The 20,436-nt window shown below is 45.5% G+C and overlaps 1 protein-coding gene across 2 annotated transcripts in view; it reads left to right on the plus strand.

Moving 5' to 3' along the window:
• The window catches only part of hivep1 (HIVEP zinc finger 1), a 192,315-nt gene that overhangs the window by 85,037 nt on the left and 86,842 nt on the right, over positions 1-20,436 (plus strand). For both annotated transcript variants that reach the window (XM_055653314.1, XM_055653325.1), the window contains one exon: positions 17,880-17,963. In XM_055653314.1, the coding sequence (XP_055509289.1) occupies positions 17,880-17,963 (84 nt within the window). The remainder of the gene's footprint in view (positions 1-17,879; positions 17,964-20,436) is intronic.

Raw genomic sequence — 20,436 nt, forward strand, 5'->3', positions numbered from 1 at the left:
GATTTTTTTTTTAAGAATTAAAAAAAGGCTTGATTGATGGTGACATTCAAAAGTAACAACAACACTCTGGAAAAGCTTCACGGTACTCCATGAGCAGCTGCAGGCTTTTGGCAGGTTTTCATTCTTATTCTGGATATGCATTAGCCAGTATCATACTGATCTGCTTGAATGAGCGCAGCATTCATGAATAAAGATTTTCCATGTGATTTTCTGTGACTGTACACAATTCTGACCATGGCTGAATTTCATTGCTTATATAATGAGGGCAGCACAGTGGCGCAACGGTTGAGTTGCTGCCTTAAGCCCCTGTCCCACTTAGGAAACCTGAACGGAAACCTCTGGAGACTTTGCGCCAAGGTTTCCGTGTGGTTCCTGGAGGTTTTGGTCAGTCTCCCCAGCTGCTTCCACTACCTGCAACCTCCGGGAACCGCACGGAAACCTTGGGTGGGGCGCAAAGTCTCCAGAGGTTTCCGTTCAGGTTTCCTAAGTGGGACAGGGGCATTACAGCGCCAGAGACCTGGGTTTGATCCTGACTATGGGTGCTTGTCTGTACAGATTTTGTACATTCTCCCTGTGACTGCGTGGGTTTTCTCCAGGATCTCAGGTTTCCTCCCACAGTCCAAAGAGATACAAGTTTGTAGGTTAATTGGCTTGGTATAATTGTGAATGTTCAGCTGCAGCATGTGATTGGGAAAGCAAATGGCAGATTGTGTGTGTGTGTAAATTAGTGTTAATGGACGAGGATCGCTGGCCGGCACGGACTCTTGGCCAAAGGGCCTGTTTCCACCCTGTATCTCTAAGCTAAACTAAAAGTGACCCATTTGACAGACTATTACAGTAGAGACACAAGAAACTACAGATCTGTGGAGGGAATGGACAGACAACAGGCCCTTATAGTACAAAACAATCTGCCATTTGCTTTCCCAATCACTTGCTGCAGCTGAACATTTAGATTTGGGTGCTAGGTTGCAGGACGCAAAAATCTCTCTGCACATCAACATTTACTAGTTTCTAATTTAAGAAGTACGCTGATTTTCCGTCCTTATGACCATTCCGCCTAACCTCGCATGAACACTCCTCTTGCCAGTTACTTCATCTATTTATAATCTCTTTCTTTGCATCCTCCTTGTGGTTCACTTCCCCTCCTCACGTAGCACCCTGGTTATGTTTCTTTCAATCTCACTCAACATAAATTGTAACTAGATAACATCACCAGCTATCCTCTGGAAGGAACAGAACTCCCCCCCCCCCCCCCCCCCCCCCCCCATCCCATTCCCACTCTGACGTTTCTGTCCTGGGCATCCTCCATTGTCAGAGAGCAAATTGGAGGAACAGCACCTCATATGTCGCTTGGGCAGCTTACACCCCAGCGGTATAAACATTGACTTCTCTAACTTCAAGTAACCCTTGCTTTCCCTCTCTCTTCCACTTCCCTCCCCTGCCCTAGTTCTCCGACTGGTTTCACTGTCCTCCTGATGTATTTGACCGTTTGTATGCCTCGTTGTCACCTTCCCCATCGCCAACAATGAAGCATTGTACACTTCCTTCATCATTGTCTGCTCAGCCATGATAACATCTCGACTCGAAATGTCACCCAATCAACAGCTGCCTATTGTGCTAACGATTAGTGTGCAACAGCAACGGACCATCGAACATTGATGCAGGCACTATGTATGCCCTACTGCACTGTCCAATTGATCAGATTTTAAAGGCCTTGTGCATTCATCAATTGAAATTGGATGCTTTTGTGGCAAGAAAATATCATGTGTTTTATGACCAATTTCCTGCTGGTATTTGGCTTATTGTCTTTCAGTGTCACCAGCCTTTTCTTGAAGCAATAAAACTATTTCAAGAGGCAAGGGAGCTTTATTATCATATGTGCAGGAAGGAACTGCAGATGCTGGTTTAAACCGAAGATAGACACAAATTGTCATATGGAGTGGTATCGGAACAGTGAAGTCCTCACCAGCTGCAACTTTAGAGACTTATTAGTTCAAAAAACACAAATACATAATAATACAATAAATCAGTAATACTGGGTAACCAGCCCATGACAGCAGAAAACCCGATAAGGCCACATGGTTGCAAATGCCGCTGTTTTCAGTCACCTTGTCCTGCATGCCTTTAGTTTAGAGATTTTAGTTTAGAGATACAACTTGGAAACGGGGCATTTGGCCCACTGAGTCCACACCGCCCAACAGTCACCCATACACTAGCTCTGTTCTACACACTAGAGACAATATATAGAAGCCAATTAACCTATAACCTCTAAGTCTTTGGAATGTGGGAGGAACCAGGAGCACCCTGCGAAAACCCACGTGGTCACAGGGAAAATAGATAATAGGTGCAGGGGTAGGCCATTCGGCCCTTCGAGCCAGCACCGCCATTCATAGAAACATAGAAAATAGGTGCAGGAGTAGGCCATTCGGCCCTTCGAGCCTGCACCGCCATTCAATATGATCATGGCTGATCATCCTACTCAGTATCCTGTACCTGCCTTCTCTCCATATCCCCTGATCCCTTTAGCCACAAGGGCCACATCTAACTCCCTCTTAAATATAGCCAATGAACTGGCCTCAACTACCTTCTGTGGCAGAGAAATCCAGAGATTCACCACTCTCTGTGTGAAAAATGTTTTCCTCATCTCGTTCCTAAAAGATTTCCCCCTTATCCTTAAACTGTGACCCCTTGTTCTGGACTCCCCCAACATCGGGAACAAACTTCCTGCATCTAGCCTGTCCAACCCCTTAGGAATTTTGTAAGTTTCTATAAGATCCCCTCTCAATCTCCTAAATTCTAGAGAGTATAAACCAAGTCTATCCAGTCTTTCTTCATAAGACAGTCCTGACATCCCAGGAATCAGTCTGATGAACCTTCTCTGTACTCCCTCTATGGCAAGAATGTCTTTCCCCAGATTAGGAGACCAAAACTGTACGCAATACTCCAGGTGTGGTCTCACCAAGACCCTGTACAACTGCAGTAGAACCTCCCTGCTCTTATACTCAAATCCTTTTGCTATGAATGCTAACTTACCATTCGCATTCAATGTGTGGCCAGGGTGGTGTAGGTCCCTGATGATGCTGGCTGCCTTTTTGACCCAGCGACTGGGTACTGTCTGTACAGAGTTTGTAAGTTCTCCCCATGATTACATGGATTTTCTGTGTACTCTGGTTTCCCCCCACACACCAAAGACATACAGGTTTGTCGGTTAATTGGCTTAGGTAAAAAAAAATTGCAATTTGTCCCTAGTGTGTAGGATTGTGTTTTTGTATGGGGTGATTGCTGGTCGGCATGGACCTGGTGGGCCAAAGGGCCTGTTTCCACACTGGATATCTAAACCGAACTGTTTCACTGTGTGCTCCTTTCCTGGAATACTCTGGCCCCTTTCCTAGAGTACTTCCTAGAATAATAAACCTAATACAAAACCTAATGTTAGAAAATAGTTCCTTTTTCACGGACCCTCAAGGTTGAGTCATCTTTCTGGATTAGATGCACTCATCATGATGGGCCACCACAGAAGTACAGTAATCTTGGCTGCTCTTGGGCGCGGCTCTCGATTACCAGAAGTATACATTTTCTTTTGGCCCATCTCAGCATTTGCAGACGATACCTGCAAAATGAGACGCTTAAGATAGACACAAAGTACTGGAGTAACTCAACGGGCGGCTTTGACGGAATGGCACTGAAACAGGGGGAAGGACACATGCTTAGAATCTACTTGCTTAGAATCCTCTCATTGTAATTCTCTCATTGCCATGTTGTATTTGGTCTCTGCTCATTCTCTCGATCTTGGTGAGCAAGGGTCAGCAGCAGTTTGTAAGTCACAGCAGCAGAATTTGGCCCATCGAGTCTAGTCTGTCATTCAATCATGCCTGATCTATCTTTCCCTCTCAACGCCATTCCCCAGCCTTCTCCCCAAAACCTCTGACACCCATGCTAATCGAGAATCTGTTTATCTCAGCTTTAAAAATACCCAATGACTTGACCTCCAGAGGCGTCTCTGGCAATGAATGACACAAATTCACCATCTTCTGACTAAAGACATCCCTCCTCATCTCCTTTCTAAATGTTCAGTATGTCCTTTCATTATGAGGCTGTGGCCTCTGGTCCTAGACTCTCCCACTAGTGGAAACAAGGTTTGAGATATGGTTTTACCTGGGCGGAGCTGTTGCCACCCAGAGCAAGATGGCGGATGTGCAGGAGTGGGCGCCGTCTGTGTATGGCAGCCTGCCCGCAGTCCGTCTCTTCACCTTTTTTTAATTTTAATTCCTGTCCAAAATGTTAGTGGAGGTCTTTTATGTGGTGGGTGGGGGTGGGGAAGGGGGAAACTTTAATTCTTAGTCACCTACCTGGTCGGAGAGGCAGCATCCCTCCGAGCTGCTTCTTCGCCCCGTCCTCGCGGCCTACCATCGAGAATGGAGCGGCGTTTCCTGTCGGGACCGGCCGGGACTACAGCTTCGGCGGCGGCACAGCGCAAGGACACCATCACGGAGCGGAGCCACGGAGCGGGCGATGCCTTACCGGGTCGCCGTGCGGTAAGCTCCGGAGCGCTATGGCCGCTGACTCCCAACATCGCGGAGCTGTGGCTGCGGGCGTCCGGCCGCGGGCGGCACTGGATTTGGAGCGCCGCGGAGCCTGGGATCGAGTTCGCCGGGGCCGGAGCTCCAACCGGTGCAGCCTGAGGTCTACAAGTGCCCCGGTCTCCGGTCTCCGGGGAGGAGGCAGCCGCTCCAGACTTTCCAAGCCGCTGAGGAATGTTTCACCCAATGCCGGATTTCCATCTTCACGGCAAGAGGGCCCTGAAAATCATCGGACTGGCTGGTGCCTTTCCCCACAGTGGAAATTTTTGGTTCTGCTGTGGGGGGATGTTTGTGTTGAACACTATAATGTGTTGTGTCCATTTTCTTTCTTTATTTATTTTTAACCTTTTTCTATGGTATGGAAACTTATTATTTAATTTATGTAAAGCACTTTGGTGTCAATGCGAGTTGACTTAAAACGTGCTATATAAATAAAACTTACTTACTTACTTACAGAGCCAGAGACCGGGGTTCGATCCCAACCTTGGGTGCCATCTGTGTTGAGTTGACGCTTTTTCCTCTGTAACCCAGTGGGTTTTCTTTGGGTGTTCTGGTTTCCCCCCACATCCCACAGACGTGCAGGTTTGTAGGTTGAGTGAATGAGCAAGTGAGATAATATAGCACTAGTGTGAATCGGTGGTCGGCGTGGACTTGAGGGCCGAAGGGCCTGTTTCCAACAGGAGAATTTCCAGCTACATTGCTAGTCCTTTACGTCTTTGAAAGAAGAGGTTACCTTGCTTGTAATGAAGTATCACAACAGCCACAAGAAATAATCCAGAGCTTCACCTGAGACACAAAATGCTGGAGTAACTCAATAGGCCAGGTAGCATCTCTGGAGAAAAGGAATAGGTAATGTTTTGGGTCAAGACCGTTCTTCAGACTGAGAGTCAGGGGAGAGGGAAACTAGAGGTATTAAAAGGCAGCAGCGATAAACAAAGAGTCCACAATGGTCCATTGTTGGCTGTGGAGGAGGGGATACGAACAATAAAACTAGCAGAATGATTTAGGTGGGAGAAGGATGGAGAGAGAGGGAATGCAAGGGTTACTTGAAATTATAGAAATCAATATTCATATTCACCTTGTACACACTTGGACTTTCCACAAATCTCCCTCGCCACCATAATGGTATTAAAAAAGATCATCAACCTAGAGATGTAGTTGGCTGGGATGTAAACCTGCAAGTGATAGTATTGGCATTAAATAAGACTATATTCAGGTCTTAATATCTGACATCTGATTGCATTGTTTCACTGTGCTTTAACCATGTGCATGCTGACATGCTGATCTATATAGTAAATGCTTCAATATTATTGCAAATGTGCATGCATAATGTGGATGCCATTTTGGAGCCATGTGTGTGTGAGTGGGGTCCTCATTGAAACTTACTGAATAGTGAAAGGCCTGGATAGAGTGGTTGTGGAGAGGGTACACAAAAATGCTGGAGAAACTCAGCGGATGCAGCAGCATCTATGGAGCGAAGGAAATAGGCAAGGTTTCGGGCCGAAACCCTTCTTCAGAGGAGGAGAGGATGTTTGCACTAGTGGCAGAGTCTAGGACCAGAGACCACAGGCTCCGAATTAAAGGATGTTCCTTTAGGAAGGAGATGAGGAGGAATTTCTTTAGTCAGAGGGTGGTGAATCTATGGAGTTCATTACCACAGAAGGCTCTGGAGGCCAAGTCATTGGATATTTTTAAGGCAGAGATAGATTCTTGATTGGCACTGGGGTCAGGGGTTATGCGGCGAAGGCAGGAGAATGTGGTTGAGAGGGAAAGATAGATCAGCCATGATTGAATAGTGGTTAGACGATGGGCCAAATGGCCTAATTCTGCTCCTTATCAATTATAAACATGAACTGAAGCCCAAAGACCAAGCATAAGTCAAACCAGTTTCACACCGAGTGCTCTCTATTTCTATCTTGTGCTGTGGGAACTTTTCCTAATCTTCGCTGAAAAACTTTTCTGGTATAATGGCATTTTGTTTTGTGTAATACCATCGGAATTATTATGCCGCATGTAACACAATAATGAGAGCATGGATCTATTTTTGCATCTTTCTGCCTTGTTTTTCTCCCATCCCAGTGTAACAGTAATGTGACTATAATTCAATGGAAGCTTTCTGCATGCGGGAGCTGTTTCGCACGTCAACACTGCTGCCTGTCACACTCTTCTGCCTTGTTTTTATACATTAAACATAATCTGCTCATTCTGTGCTGGCGGAATTGTATTTATATCTTAAATCCTCTCCGTGAAGGAGAGAGGGAGCCTTTGGTGTTTATCCTTCTCTATTCCCTTAAGTCTCATGATGCCGTTAGGTTATATCATTTACAGCAGCAAGTTCCCTGCAGGCTTAATTGTTCATTTCCATGCGTATTAAGGAATAGTACGAGGCAGCTTGCAATAGTTTTCTCCCACGCAGCGCTTGCCAGTCATCTCGATGCTGGTTGAGGAGCATTCCAAATAGAGACCGATGAATCATATGCTCAGTATGTTTGTCGTACAGTATTCAAACTGCTGCTTGTTTTTTTGTCCTAATCTGAATTGTGATTGAAGGAAGCATTCAATATTGAATTACAACCACTGTGCAAAGTGAACGAGCTGGTCTCATTCTACTTAAGTTTCCAAATGCGAGGCTGCTTTTGCGATGTTATCACTGTTCTTTCGTTAGTTTTGCTGTATTTAAGTTCATTGTTGTATGTTGGTCTTTGGCCCTGGTTATTCTGTACCTCCACCCATCCCAAAATCTGCTCCTGATTATCACATCTATTGTTGTTCTTGAGCCAAAATAGTTGTTGAATTCACATTGTGGGCTGATTCACATTTGAAATCACTCGATTCTCACTTTAATTAAAGGGCCTGTCCCACTTGGGCCGTAATTTACGCGACAGGCCGGTACTGACTGACGCGCGATGGTCGTGCGAGTCATCATGAGTCCGTACAGCCGTCTGGAGCGCGTGACGCCATTTGAAGATGGACACAAAATGGAGGAGTAGCTCAGCGGGACCGGCAGCATCTCTGGAGAGAAGGAGTGGATGATGTTTCGGGTCGAGACTCTTCTTCAGTCTGAAGATGGGTCTTGACCCGAAACGTCACCCATTGCTTCTCTCCAGAGATGCTGCCGGTCCCGCTGAGTTACTCCAGCATTTTGTGTCTATCTCCAATCGTCTTGGCCCCGCGCTGGGAGTAGGAGTGGGGGAGGATCTGAATCCGCAACGGCCGTGAGCCCCAGGTCGAGCTCGGCGATCGTTTGCCTGCTTCTGCTGCTGTTGGAGGTGAGACGTTGCGTCGCGCCAGGGTCTTGGGCCTGTCCCACTTTGGCCGTCAGTTACGCGACAGGTTGGTGGCGCGCAAAGATTTCATTCAGTACGAAGTCCGCACTCCTCCACTCCATGCGCCCGTCCCGCGCTACTCACACGCTACCCACACGCTACCCACATGCTACCCACACGCTACCCACATGCTACCCACACGCTAGCAGGTCGCGTAAATGGCGCGCGAATGACAGCCAAGTGGGACAGCCCCTTTAGGGTCGTAGAGCCATACAGCCTGAGGCATTTTGCCAGACAAGCTGGGCAGTCTGCTCTGGAAACCACACCACAGGATCCATGGTGTCATTTCCCTGCAGTGCCTGCAGGACGGTCCATGCCCCCCACTGCCCCATGGACTTGTGGTCAAAGGTGTTGGTCCGGAAGAACCTTTCCACGATCGACAGATGGTGCGGCAATGTCCAGCTGACTGGCACATTGCGTGGCATCTGCGCCAGGCCCATCCTTCGCAACACCGGGGACAGGTAGAACATCAGCAGGTAGTGACACTTGGTGCCCATTCTTGGTTAGATCACTGGTTATCATTATGGTAACAAAGCAATGGAGAGGGTGCAGAGAAGAATTGTAAGGCTCATACAACAAAAGCAAGAGTATGTACATCAGTAAATGATGAAGAGAAGCGCATTTGTCTGGAGACAGGAAGGCCGAGAGGTGACATTATATGGCTTTTAATCTGAAAGATTTTTATTGAGTAGATACAGAGTGAGTGTTCCTGCTTCTGTGAGGAACAAAGCTGGAGGCCAGCAGTAAACCATAGTGATACAGCATGGAAACAGGCCCTTTGGCCCAACTTGCCCACACCAACCAACACTCGTCTCACCTGCCTGCGTTTGGCCCATATCCCTTTAAACCAATTTCATCCATGTACCTGCCCAAATAGTTCTTAAACATTGCGATAGTATCTGCCTCAACTCCGCCAGCTAGTTCCATATACCCAATATGGGATCCCATAGTCCCTAAGAAATCCAATAATAGACAATAGACAATAGGTGCAGAAATATGGCATTCGGCCCTTCGAGCACATTCATTGTGATCATGGCGGATTCACAATCAGTACCCCGTTCCTGCCTTCTCCCCATATCCTCTTACCGTTATCTTCAAGAGCTCTATCTAGCTATTTCTTGAAAGTATCCAGAGAACCAGCCTCCACCGCCCTCTGAGGCAGAGAATTCCACAGACTCACCACTCTCTGTGAGAAAAATCTTCTTTGCCTAAAGAATGGCTGGATAGTGAACTCTCTGTCACAGAAAGTGACTGAATAAATGAATACAGATGAATTTGGGGGGCAATATAGGAAGCAGGAGGGAATGTAGACAATAGAACAGTATAACACAGGAACAGACCCTTCGGCCCACAATGTCTGTGCCGAATATGATGCCAAGTTAAACTGATCTCATCTGCCTGCATGTGATCCGTATCTCTCTAATCTCTGCACTTCCATGTGCCTATCTAAAAGCCTCCTAAACACCACTATCATATTTGCCTCCACCACCACCCCACGTAAGGCTTTCCAGGCCCTCGCCACTCTCTGTAATAACAAAAACTTGCTCTGCACATCTTCATTAATCTTCCCCCTCTCACCGTGCGGTTAGTGTTGGACATTTCCACCCTTGGAGAAAGGTTCTGACTACCCTATCTATGCCTAATTGTATATCCTTCGATCAAGTTTCATCTCAACCTCGAACGTTCCAGGGAAAAAAGCGTTACAGTGAAAGATTTAGATGAGGCTGTGTAGATGGATGGAAGGAGAGGAGTATAAACAAACTTAAATAGAAGGTGAACGATTTGTTATTGTGCAGTAGAGTCACACAGCCCTTCATCCCAACTCGCCCTCATCGACCAACATGCCCCATCCACACTGGTCTCACCTGCCTGTATTTGGCCCATATCCCTCTAAACCTGTCCTATCCATGTACTTGTCGAAACGTTTCATTCAATGCAATCCTATGAACTCAACCACAAAATTGAAAATGCTTTTCAGCTGAACCACAGTTATCTCTAGAGGGATAAATCCGTGCTCCTCTCATGTGTTCCTGACCAGGAACCCTTCTTGAGGGTTTTTTTCATGGTTTGCAATGGAAGTTATTTTTTCTGTTTGCAAATATCACCAAACACAGGGTATTAACAGTCATTAGAGGGAACTCAAGAGAATTGTGAAATTTAATACATTTCTTAAATTAAGTATGCTGCAATTCACTTTGATGGGCAAAATTGAGGAAAAGCAGTATTAAAAAAAATAATGGACACACAATAATGCATTTGCTGGAGTTTTGAGCAAAACACGGAAGTGCTGAAGGAACTCAGCAGGTCAGGCAGCGTCTGGGGAGAGAATGCACAGGTGACATTCAAAGGTTGGGACCCTTCTTCAGATTCTGTTTTAGTAATGTTTTAAAATGGTTCAGCAATGCAGGGACCGAGAAGGGTTTGGATTCAAATCTTGAATATACAGCAAAAATAAAACTGTTGGAGGAGCTCAGCAGGTTCGTGCAGCATCTGGTGGAGGGGGGGAGGGGGGGGGGGGGGGGATGATTTGAATTGTTGAAATTTCAGTGTCTTTCTCTTAATGATAGCGGAATAAATTGTTAGTTAAAAATAGCTTGCCGGCATCCTTTGTCTATCATACAGTTAAGAAAACATTTGAATATGAAATCAGTCAAAATGTCTCTACAAGAATGGGTAGTTCTGAGTGGAGTATGCAGATGTATCTTATAGAAATTTACAAAATTCTTAAGGGGTTGAGGACAGGCTAGATGCAGGAAGATTGGTCCCGATGTTAGGGAAGTCCAGGACAAGGGGTCACAGCTTAAGGATAAGGGGGAAATCCTTTAAAACCGAGATGAGAAGAACTTTTTTCACACAGAGAGTGGTGAATCTCTGGAACTCTCTGCCACAGAGGGTAGTTGAGGCCAGTTCATTGGCTATATTTAAGAGGGAGTTAGATGTGGTCCTTGTGGCTAAGGGGATCAGGGGGTATGGAGAGAAGGCAGGTACGGGATACTGAGTTGGATGATCAGCCATGATCATATTGAATGGTGGTACAGGCTCGAAGGGCCGAATGGCCTACTCCTGCACCTAATTTCTATGTTTCTATGTTTCTCTGATGTAGTCGCAATGAATTGCAGATGCTAGTTTACCAATAAAAGAGACAAAATCCTGGAGTAACTGAGTATGTCAGGAAGCATCTCTGGAGAATGCAATGTCTAGGAAAGAACTGCGGATGCTGGTTTAAATCGAAGGTAGACACAAAATGCTGGAGTAACTCAGCGGGTCAGGCAGCATCTCTGGAGAGAAGGAATGGGTGACGTTTTGGGACGAGACCCTTCTTCAGACTGATGGATATGCAATGGTTTTGGTCGGGTCTGAAGAAGGGAACTGACCCAAAATATCACCTACCCATGTTCTCCAGAGATGCTGCCTGACCTGCTGAGTTACTCCAGCACTCTGTGAAACGTCACTTATCCATATTCTCCAGAGATGCTGCCTGAGTTACTCCAGCACTTTGCCTTTTTTGGAGTACATAGATGTTAGATGGAGTGGAAAGGCTTCAAGAGGATGTAGCTGTGTTTTACAGGCATGGTCTATGATTGAGAGATTTTGTGTAGACTGAAGAATCTTTCAGCCGTGGTAATTAAGAGATTTGATACAGCAGGTCAAATTCACAGGTGGCTTTGGAAAATTAATAAGAAACTTATCCCAATCTCTGACTGTAACTAGAGAACTTAATTTAAAGTGACTGGCAAAGGGATCAGAAATGACAAAAGGTGTTTTTTAAAAGCTGATTAAAAAAAATGATAATGTATGAGTAATGGTAGTGGAAGCAGATTTGGTGGTAATCATTCAAAAGAGAATTTCATTTAAAATGAAAATACACACGGGATGATGGAGAATAGAGAATAGATATCTTACCAAAGAAGGGCTGAATGAACTCTTGTGATGAACCACTATCGTAAGCACCAGCTGGGCTAGGAATCTCCACTAGTTGTGTGCAATCTTGACCACGCCAAACAATAGACTTGCTAAGCACAGCCAAGCATGCCGTGAACTCTCACCATCACACTTTTAAAAGCATCCCACATTCCGGACATCCCTTTGCCTGCAAATAATCTACTCCATTCAACTTGACGTGAATAAAGTGCATGTGGAGAGGATGTTTCCACTAGTGGGCGAGTCGTGGACCGGGGGCCATAGCCTCAGAATATAAGAATATGTCTTTAGAATGAAGATGAAGAGGAATTTCTTTGGAATGAATCTGTGGAATTCATTGCCACAGTGGGCTGTGGATGCCGTCATTGAGTATTTTTAAAGCTGAGATTGACAGGTTCTTGATTAGTACGAATGTCGGGGGTTATGGGCACTCATACTAATCAAGAGCCTGTCACTCAGTTTGCAGTAACCAACCTGATCTCCCGGTGGCTCAGCACTTCAACTCCCCCTCCCATTCCGAATCTGACCTTTCTGTCCTGGGCCTCCTCCATGGCCAGAGTGAGTCCCACCGCAAATTGGAGGAGCAGCACCTCATATTTCGCTTGGGTAGTTTACACCCCAGCTGTATGAACATTGTCCTCCAATTTCAGGTAGTCCATGCTTTCTCCTCCGCTTCACAGGTCTCCCTCAGCCCACTGTCTCCGCCTTTTCTTTTTTTCTTCCCGCCCCCCCCCCTCCCCTCCCCCCCCCTGCACCCTCACATCAGTCTGAAGGAGGGCCTCACCTGCTGAGTTTCTCCAGCATTTTTGTCTACCTGTTCACACCAGTTCTGTTATCCCACTTTCCTCACCCACTCCCTACACATTAGGGGCAATTTTACAGAGACAAGTTAACCTACAAAGCCAATGCGTCTTTGGGATGTGGGAGGAAACCCACACGCTTGCAGGGACAATGTGCAAATACAAAACAGTGCCTGAGAACAGGATCGAACTCAGATCTCTGGCGCGTGAGGCAGCAAGTCCACCAGCTGTGCCACTATATTTTATTTTCCAACACATAAAAAATTATACGTTGATAACTTTGATTACTACAAAAAAAGAAACTGTCCATTTTCAGTCTTAAATCTCCAAGTGACGCTATGTCCCCCTTTACAGCTACTGTATGTTTTAATTCAGTTTAAGACTATGGGGCAGTACATTGGCCATAAAGTTGCTGCCTAAAATTGCCAGAGACCCGGAATTGATCCTGACTATGGGTGCTGTCTGTATGGAGTTTTGTTTTCTTGTTTATAACATTGTTAACAGAGTACTATGTTTACATATTCTGTTGTGCTGCTGCAAGTAAGGATTTCATTGTTCTAACTGGGACGTGAGAGAATAACACACTCTTGACTCTTGACTTACGTCACTAATGTGTGGGATAGAACTAGTGTACGGGTGATCGGTGGTCGGCGTGGACTCGGTGGGCCGAAGGGCCTGTTTCCATGCTGTATCTTTAAATTAAACTAAAAACATTAAAACCAGAGGAAATCTAAAGAAGGGTCTCTACCCGAAACGTCACCCAATTTCTTCTATCCAGAGATGCTGGCTGCTCCATGGAGATCCCCCGCACAAGTAAAGCATGGAATAGTCTTCACCCTACCATAGGTACCCAACCAGACGCAACTAAATTTAAGGTGGCTTTTTTTTCCCAAGAACCCTTTTTTGCTTAACTCAAAGTCAAGGGTCAAATGAGTTTTATTGTCATGTGTCCCAGATAGGACAATGAAATTCTTGCTTGCTGCAGCACAACAGAATATGTAAACATGATACAGAACAGGAGATAAAAGTTCAGTGTGTCTATAGACCATAGACCATATATATACACACAATAAATAAACATATAAAATGCAATAGGCTGTTATTTTTCAGAGTTTGGAGTTTGGTAGTGGTGGGTCCACCAGTTTAAATTTCATTGGGAATATTTTTGGAGGGGCAGGAAACCAAGAAGCAAGAGTTACTCCAGGGAGTTACTCCAGCTCCAGGGAGTGATTCTGCGTTGGTTTTCAGCGGTCGCGGTGAGGCGGCGACCGGACAGCAATGGCGGCCAGATCTCCCACAATGCAAAGGGAGGGAGAAAGTGGCCGACGCCAACCAGTTGCCGTGGCAGTGCACATGTGCAGGGGGAGGATGTGCAAGCCCTGGCAGTGCGCATGTGTAAGGCGGACTGCCGAGCGGAGAGCCGAGATCCGTGTGCCGGACACAAATGGCGGGCGGAGACGGAGAGTGACAGAGAGGGAGAGAGAGGGGGCCCGCTCAGAATTAAATGATAGGTGTCCCGGGTGCTTGCCAACCCGGGCAAAATGGCATGGCTTTTAGGTTGCCCCGCCGGACTATAGATTGCCACTGGCACCCGGGCAACCGCTAATTTTGAGATCTGACCTGGAGGAACCCAGGGGGTCATCAGGAGAATGCAGCGGCAAGGATCAGGATTGAACCCGTGTATTTGAGTGAGGCCTACATGCTGCACCACTGTGCCATTCCAATGCAGTACAGGAGGCTGAGAGGTGATCTTTTGGAGGTGTATAAAGTCATGAGGAGAACAGATCGGGTGAATGCTCAAGGTAGGAGTATCAAGAACCAGAGGACGTTGGTTTCAGCTGTGAGGGAAAAGACATAATAGGGACCTGAGGGGGCAACTTTTTTGCAGAGAAGGTAATACATGGAATGTGCTGCCAAAGGAGGTAGTTGAGACAAGCGCAAAAACAACATTTAAAAACAACATTTGGATCGGCACATGGTCAGGAAAGGTTTAGAGGGATAGGGGTAAAACCTGGGCAGGTGAGACTAGTATCGATGGGCATCCTGGTCGGCATGGGCAAGAGAACGGAGGAGGCTGTTTCCGTGCCCTACCACTCAGGCAATTGAGAGGCATTTAAAGAAAAGTCTCAGAAATGTGGTTCTTAATCTACCGCTGCGCCACCGCGCTGTTCTATTTTTAAAACTGAAATGCAAACGAACATGCTTGTTTACTAGCCAAGTTAATGAACGATTATCAGCGCTTCCAGAAAGCCCTGCCTACGCAGTGAATGCAATCAGGATGTTTTCTCATTGTAAACGAATATACGTGCTTTTTATTGCCGTGACTGCTTCTGCAGTGAGTGACCTTAGTTAGAGAAGCATGATCCGCCTTTTATTTAAAAATGGATGTGCATTCTCTTGAACTCGCTAGCTAATGAGGAATAGATTTTATTGATGCTGCTGCTCTATGAACATGGCTGTCAACCTGAAGAAGGGGAAAGTTTTAGACTACTTCGGGTTTGGCATAATCACCCAATTTTCTGCATGAAAAATTAATTGGCCACCCAAAGAGGAATTTAGTTAATTAAACGGACACTGTATCCTAAGGGAACCTTTTATGGGTTTTGGTGATTGTTTGAGTCCCCTAAATAACAGGATACACTGGAAGCCTGTGATACTTGTACCTTGTATCCGGAACACATAGAGCGCATATAATTGTTTTTCTAAGAACAAATCTTGCTAATGGCATTTTTCCTGTCTGGCTGCAAAATATTACTCTTCCAAACTCTAGGAGTCTGAGCAATCAGCTCTTATATTGAAATGGTTTCCTATATTTTTTACCACCAGCTCCACCACCAGTTACTATCGATGTTTAGTGGTAATAAGAAATCTTGGATGAAAGACGGGAATTCGTTAAAGATTGGTCACCGTCGTACTTGATTTTTTTTGGCTTTAAGATAAATAAATAAATAAAGTGCCGAAATTGCACCTCAGGCATGTGAATGCACTTATGATATTAGTTATATCAGACCATAAAACATAGGAGCAGAATGAGGCCATTTGGCCCACCATATCTGCTCCACCAGTCCAAAGAAAATTACAGCACGGACTAGAAGTGCCGAGATGGCTTGTTTCAGTGCTGTAATTGTTATATGGTTATATCATGGTTGATCTATTTTTCCCTCTCAACTTCATTCTCCTGTCTTCTCCCCGTAACCTTTCATGCCCTTACTAATCAAGAACTTATCAATGTCCGCTTTAAAAATACCCAGTGACGGCCTCCACAGCCGTCTGTGGCAATGAATTCCACAGATTTACCACCCTTTGGCTAAAGAAATTACTCCTCATCTCTATTCTAAAGGTACGTCCTTTAATTCTGAGCCTGTGCTCTCAGGCCCTAGGCTTCCGCACTACTGGAAACATCCTTTCCACGTCCATTCTATCTAGGGCTTTCATTACTTTCTAAACTGCTCTCATCTTTCTAAACTGCTCCAAGACGAAGCCTTGCAAATGTCATTATTGAGCAGACATTGATGTCCTTGAGAAATACTCTTCATTCTGTTTTGCTGGGTCAAAATCTTGAATTTAATATCTTTACAATGTAGAGAGTGGCTCGTATTTATCATCAACTTTGAGGCAAACTAAAAATGGACAGTAATTGTTGAACTTGTGGATGACACGTATTTTCTGTGAGTACATTTAATACTCTGTATTTCAGTTCATGGATGCAACATGGCCTCATAATAAATACAGCATTTCCTGATTTTACTTTGGGTTTTCAGCATCTGCAGTTTCCGTACTTTTGTTACCAGATCCCTATCCTACATTGTAAATCCTCAAGGACTATTGACAAACACTACAGACTGTTCACTCTAAAATGAGTGCCAAGCATGTGCACAATATACCAATAATATCAAATTGTTATCCCTGTCAGTAACCATTTCACAACATTTGGGAGACATATTGCAGATTGGAGAATGGATGTAGATTAGCATGGATACGTTGGGCCGAAGGACCTGTCTCCTGTTGGCTCATGACAGGTTGGTTTTCTATACTCTGGCTCTGCGACTCTATTTTTCTGCCACTTTTGGCTTGACAAAGGAATCTAAATGCGCAAGCAATGGGTTGTAAACTTGGAATTATGTTCTTAAGGGCATGTCCCACTTACGTGTCCTTGGCATGCAAATTACGGGACCTGGTGGTCGCGTTGAGCCGCGACGGTCCCGCACGAGTTCAGTCGACCGCACAGCCGTCTGGAGCACGTGACGTCATTTGAAGATGGACACAAAGCTGGAGTAACTCAGCGGGACTGGCAGCATCTCCGGAGAGAAGGAATGGGTGATGTTTTGTGTCGAGACTTTTCTTCAGTCTGAAAAGAAGGGTATTGACCCTAAACGTCACCCATTGCTTCTCTCCAGAGATGCTGCGGGTCCCGCTGAGTTACTCCTGCATTTTGTGTCTATCTTCAATTTTCTTGGCTGTCAGTTACGCGACAGGCCGTTGGCACGCGAAGATTTTGTTCGCTACAAAAATTTCAGAGCCCCGCGCGATGTCGTGCACAACTACATATCCCTCCGCGCTTCTCAGAGGGACCGGCCCTACGTGGCCATACGATGCCCGTGCGCCTGTGTGCCAAGGACATGTAAGTGAGACAGGCCCTTTATGCTGTACTGTGCAGTGTTTAGGTCGACATAAAATACTGGAGTAACTCAGCGGGTCAAGATCCGAAACATCGGCAATTCCTTCTCTCCATAGATGATGCCTTACCCACTGAGCTACTCCAGCATTTTGTGTTTACCTTCGATTTTACCAGCATCTGCAGTTCTTTCTTAAACTGTTCAGCACAGAAACAAGGCCCTTCAACCTACCGAGTCCACGCCGACCAGTCATCCCCGCACACTTGCACTTGCACAAATGAGGGACACTTTACAATTTTACCAAAGCCAATTAACTTACAGAGTTGTATGTTTTTGGAGTGTTGGAGGAAAACTGAGAAAACCCACGCAAGTCACGGGGAGACGTACAAACTCCATACAGACAGCACCCGTATTTTAGATGGACCCCGGATCTCTAGCGTTGTAAGGCAGCAACTCTACCGTAAACATTGTTTACGTAGACTTGCCATTGATTGCCTTTGCCGGGTGAAATCTGAATGTTTCTGGAAAAGAACGTTTTCTATTGGACTTTAGCTCTCTCTCACGTTTTGTATTTTTAAAAGCTTTTGTATTTTTATTGGAAATATTTACCAGCTTTCATTTTTGTTTTATTTTCAGACAAAATTCAAGAAGCACAAAAAGAATTGCAGGTTCCAGAGACTGCACAGAAACGTTTGCAAATTGCTGACGGCCCAAAAAAAGGTTGGTTTAACTTCATTATGGACACATTAAAGAAAGTGGTGCAAATTCTTGTAAAAGATCATCTCCCGCATTAGATTATTGGAAGCTTAATTGCTGTCTGATTTATTTTTTGGTTGGTTTAATAAAAATAAAAGCATTGCTGACCATTAAGCAGAATATAAGGATAAAAAGCACACTTGCTTAATTTACAAATCTTCAGATCTTTGCAATAAACTACATCTGAGGCATCTGTTGAGTTCATCAGCATCTGTAGCTTCAATAACCTTTTCAGAAGCTTCAGAAATCTGACGTGATTTATCCATGATGATATAAGGTGGATATGAAGGACATTGAAATGTTAGCATATTGTTGCTGTTAGCTTTGAGTTGTTACCTTCCAGTGGCACCATTGCACCACTGGACCTTGTCGTAAATGGGAGGACCTGTATTCATTTAGGACTTTGCACAAGGTGGTACAGGCGTGGAGTTGCTGCCTTACAACACCAGAGACCCAAGACCATTCCTGACTACGGGTGCAGTCGGCACATTGCTTGTACGTTTTCCCCGTGACCGGGTGGGTTTTCCCCGGGTGCCCTGGTTTTCCCTCACACTCCAAAGACGTATAGGTTTGTGGGTTAATTGGCTTTGGTAAAAAGAGTAAATTTCAGTGAAAAGATGCTGTTCATTGACTTCAGTTCAGCTTTCAACACCATAGTCCCCACCAGACTTGCTGAGAAGCTGCTGGAACTGGGAATGAACACTCCCCCATGAGCCTGGGTCCTGGACTTTCTCACCGCCAGGCCCAGGTGGTCAAGATGGGGAGACATACCTCCAACCTCCACACCATGAACACAGGATCCCTCCCAGGGTTGCGTCCTCAGCCCCCTACTGTACTCCCTGTACACACATGACTGTGTGGCCAGGTTCAGCTCCAACTCCATCAGCAAGTTTGCTGATGACAGTGTGGTGGCAGGTCTGATCTCCGATAACGACGAGAAGGTACCCTACCGGGAAGTGGTGGCTGATCTGCCACTCTGATGTCAGGTCAACAGCCTCCTCTTGAATGTCACTAAAACTAAGGAGCTGATTGTGGACTTTAGAAGGGCACAACATCCGAGGACGTACACGCCACTGGATATAAAAAGGACTACTGTGGATAGGGTGAGCTGCTTCAAATACCTGGGAGTCCACATCACAGAGGATCTGACATGGACATCACACACTGCCACACTGGTGAGTAAGGCAAGGCAGCGCCTTAACCACCTTAGGCAGCTGAGGAAATTCAGTCTCTCTGAGGATTCTTCAATCCTTCTACTCTGGTGCAGTAGAATCCTGACCGGAAACATCTCGATCTAGTTTGGCAACAGCTCAGCCCAGGACAGGAGGACTCTGCAGAGAGTAGTGCGTTCGGCTGAACGCACTGTGGGAACTACACTCACCCCCCCTGCAGGACCTGTACACCAGGAAGTGCAGATCCAGAGCCAGCAAGATCATGAAGGACCCCTACCTCCCCAGCAACGGACTGTTCCAGCTGCTACGGTCAGGCAATCGCTTCCACTGTCACACTGCGAAAACAGAGAGGATGAGACGGAGTTTCTTCCCACAGGCCGTCAGGTCTGTAAACTCTTATCTCACCAGGGTGTAATTATTGTAGCGTCTTTTTAAAAATGTAAATACTGGTTCTGTTCTGTTGTTTTGCACAATCCCGCAGGCATTGCCACTTTCATTTCACTGCATATCTTATATGTGTATGTGACAAATAAAGTTGACGACTTAAATTGTCCCTAATGTGTAGGATAATGTTAGTGTGCGGGAATCGCTGGTCGGCACGGGCTCAGTGAGCCGAAGGACCTATTTCCACATTGTATCTCTAAACAAAACTAGGCTAAACTAAACTGAACCTTATCGTAACTAGGAGGACCTGTATTCATTTAAGACACTGCTTCGTGCACAGATTGCCCCATGTTCCCTAAAGGGCTTCACTTTATACCCAGTTATCCTCTGCTTTTGATATACAGACTGTCCTTAGATGACAAACAGATTCTGTTTTCACAGACAGCCATGGGTTAATTTTATCCCTACGTCAGAAAACACAAGAGAACTCACTCGCATGTAACCGTATCTCCACACTATTGTAACAAATGGCATCAAAAGCCCATAGATGGAAGGATAGACAGACACTTTATTATCACATGTGGCACGTCACAGTGAAATTCCTTGTTTTGCATTCCATACAAAAGGTATGTAAAGGGTATGTATAGGGCGCGACAAAGACATAAGCCTGAGGAGAAGGAACAATTGCTACAATTGAAGAGAGGAAATTATTTCTGCTACTCGTAGGAACGAACATCTGCATGTGCGTCAAACCTCTGAATTTAATAATATTATGAGAGATTGTTTGTATGTAGGGGTGTCCATAAGCTGAAGGGCCTGTTTCTGCGCTGTATCTCTAAACTAAACTAAACTCAGACTTGGAAATGACAAGATGGCACCAG

This window comes from Leucoraja erinacea, chromosome 2 (genome assembly GCF_028641065.1).
Source record: "Leucoraja erinacea ecotype New England chromosome 2, Leri_hhj_1, whole genome shotgun sequence".
NCBI lineage: Eukaryota > Metazoa > Chordata > Chondrichthyes > Rajiformes > Rajidae > Leucoraja > Leucoraja erinaceus.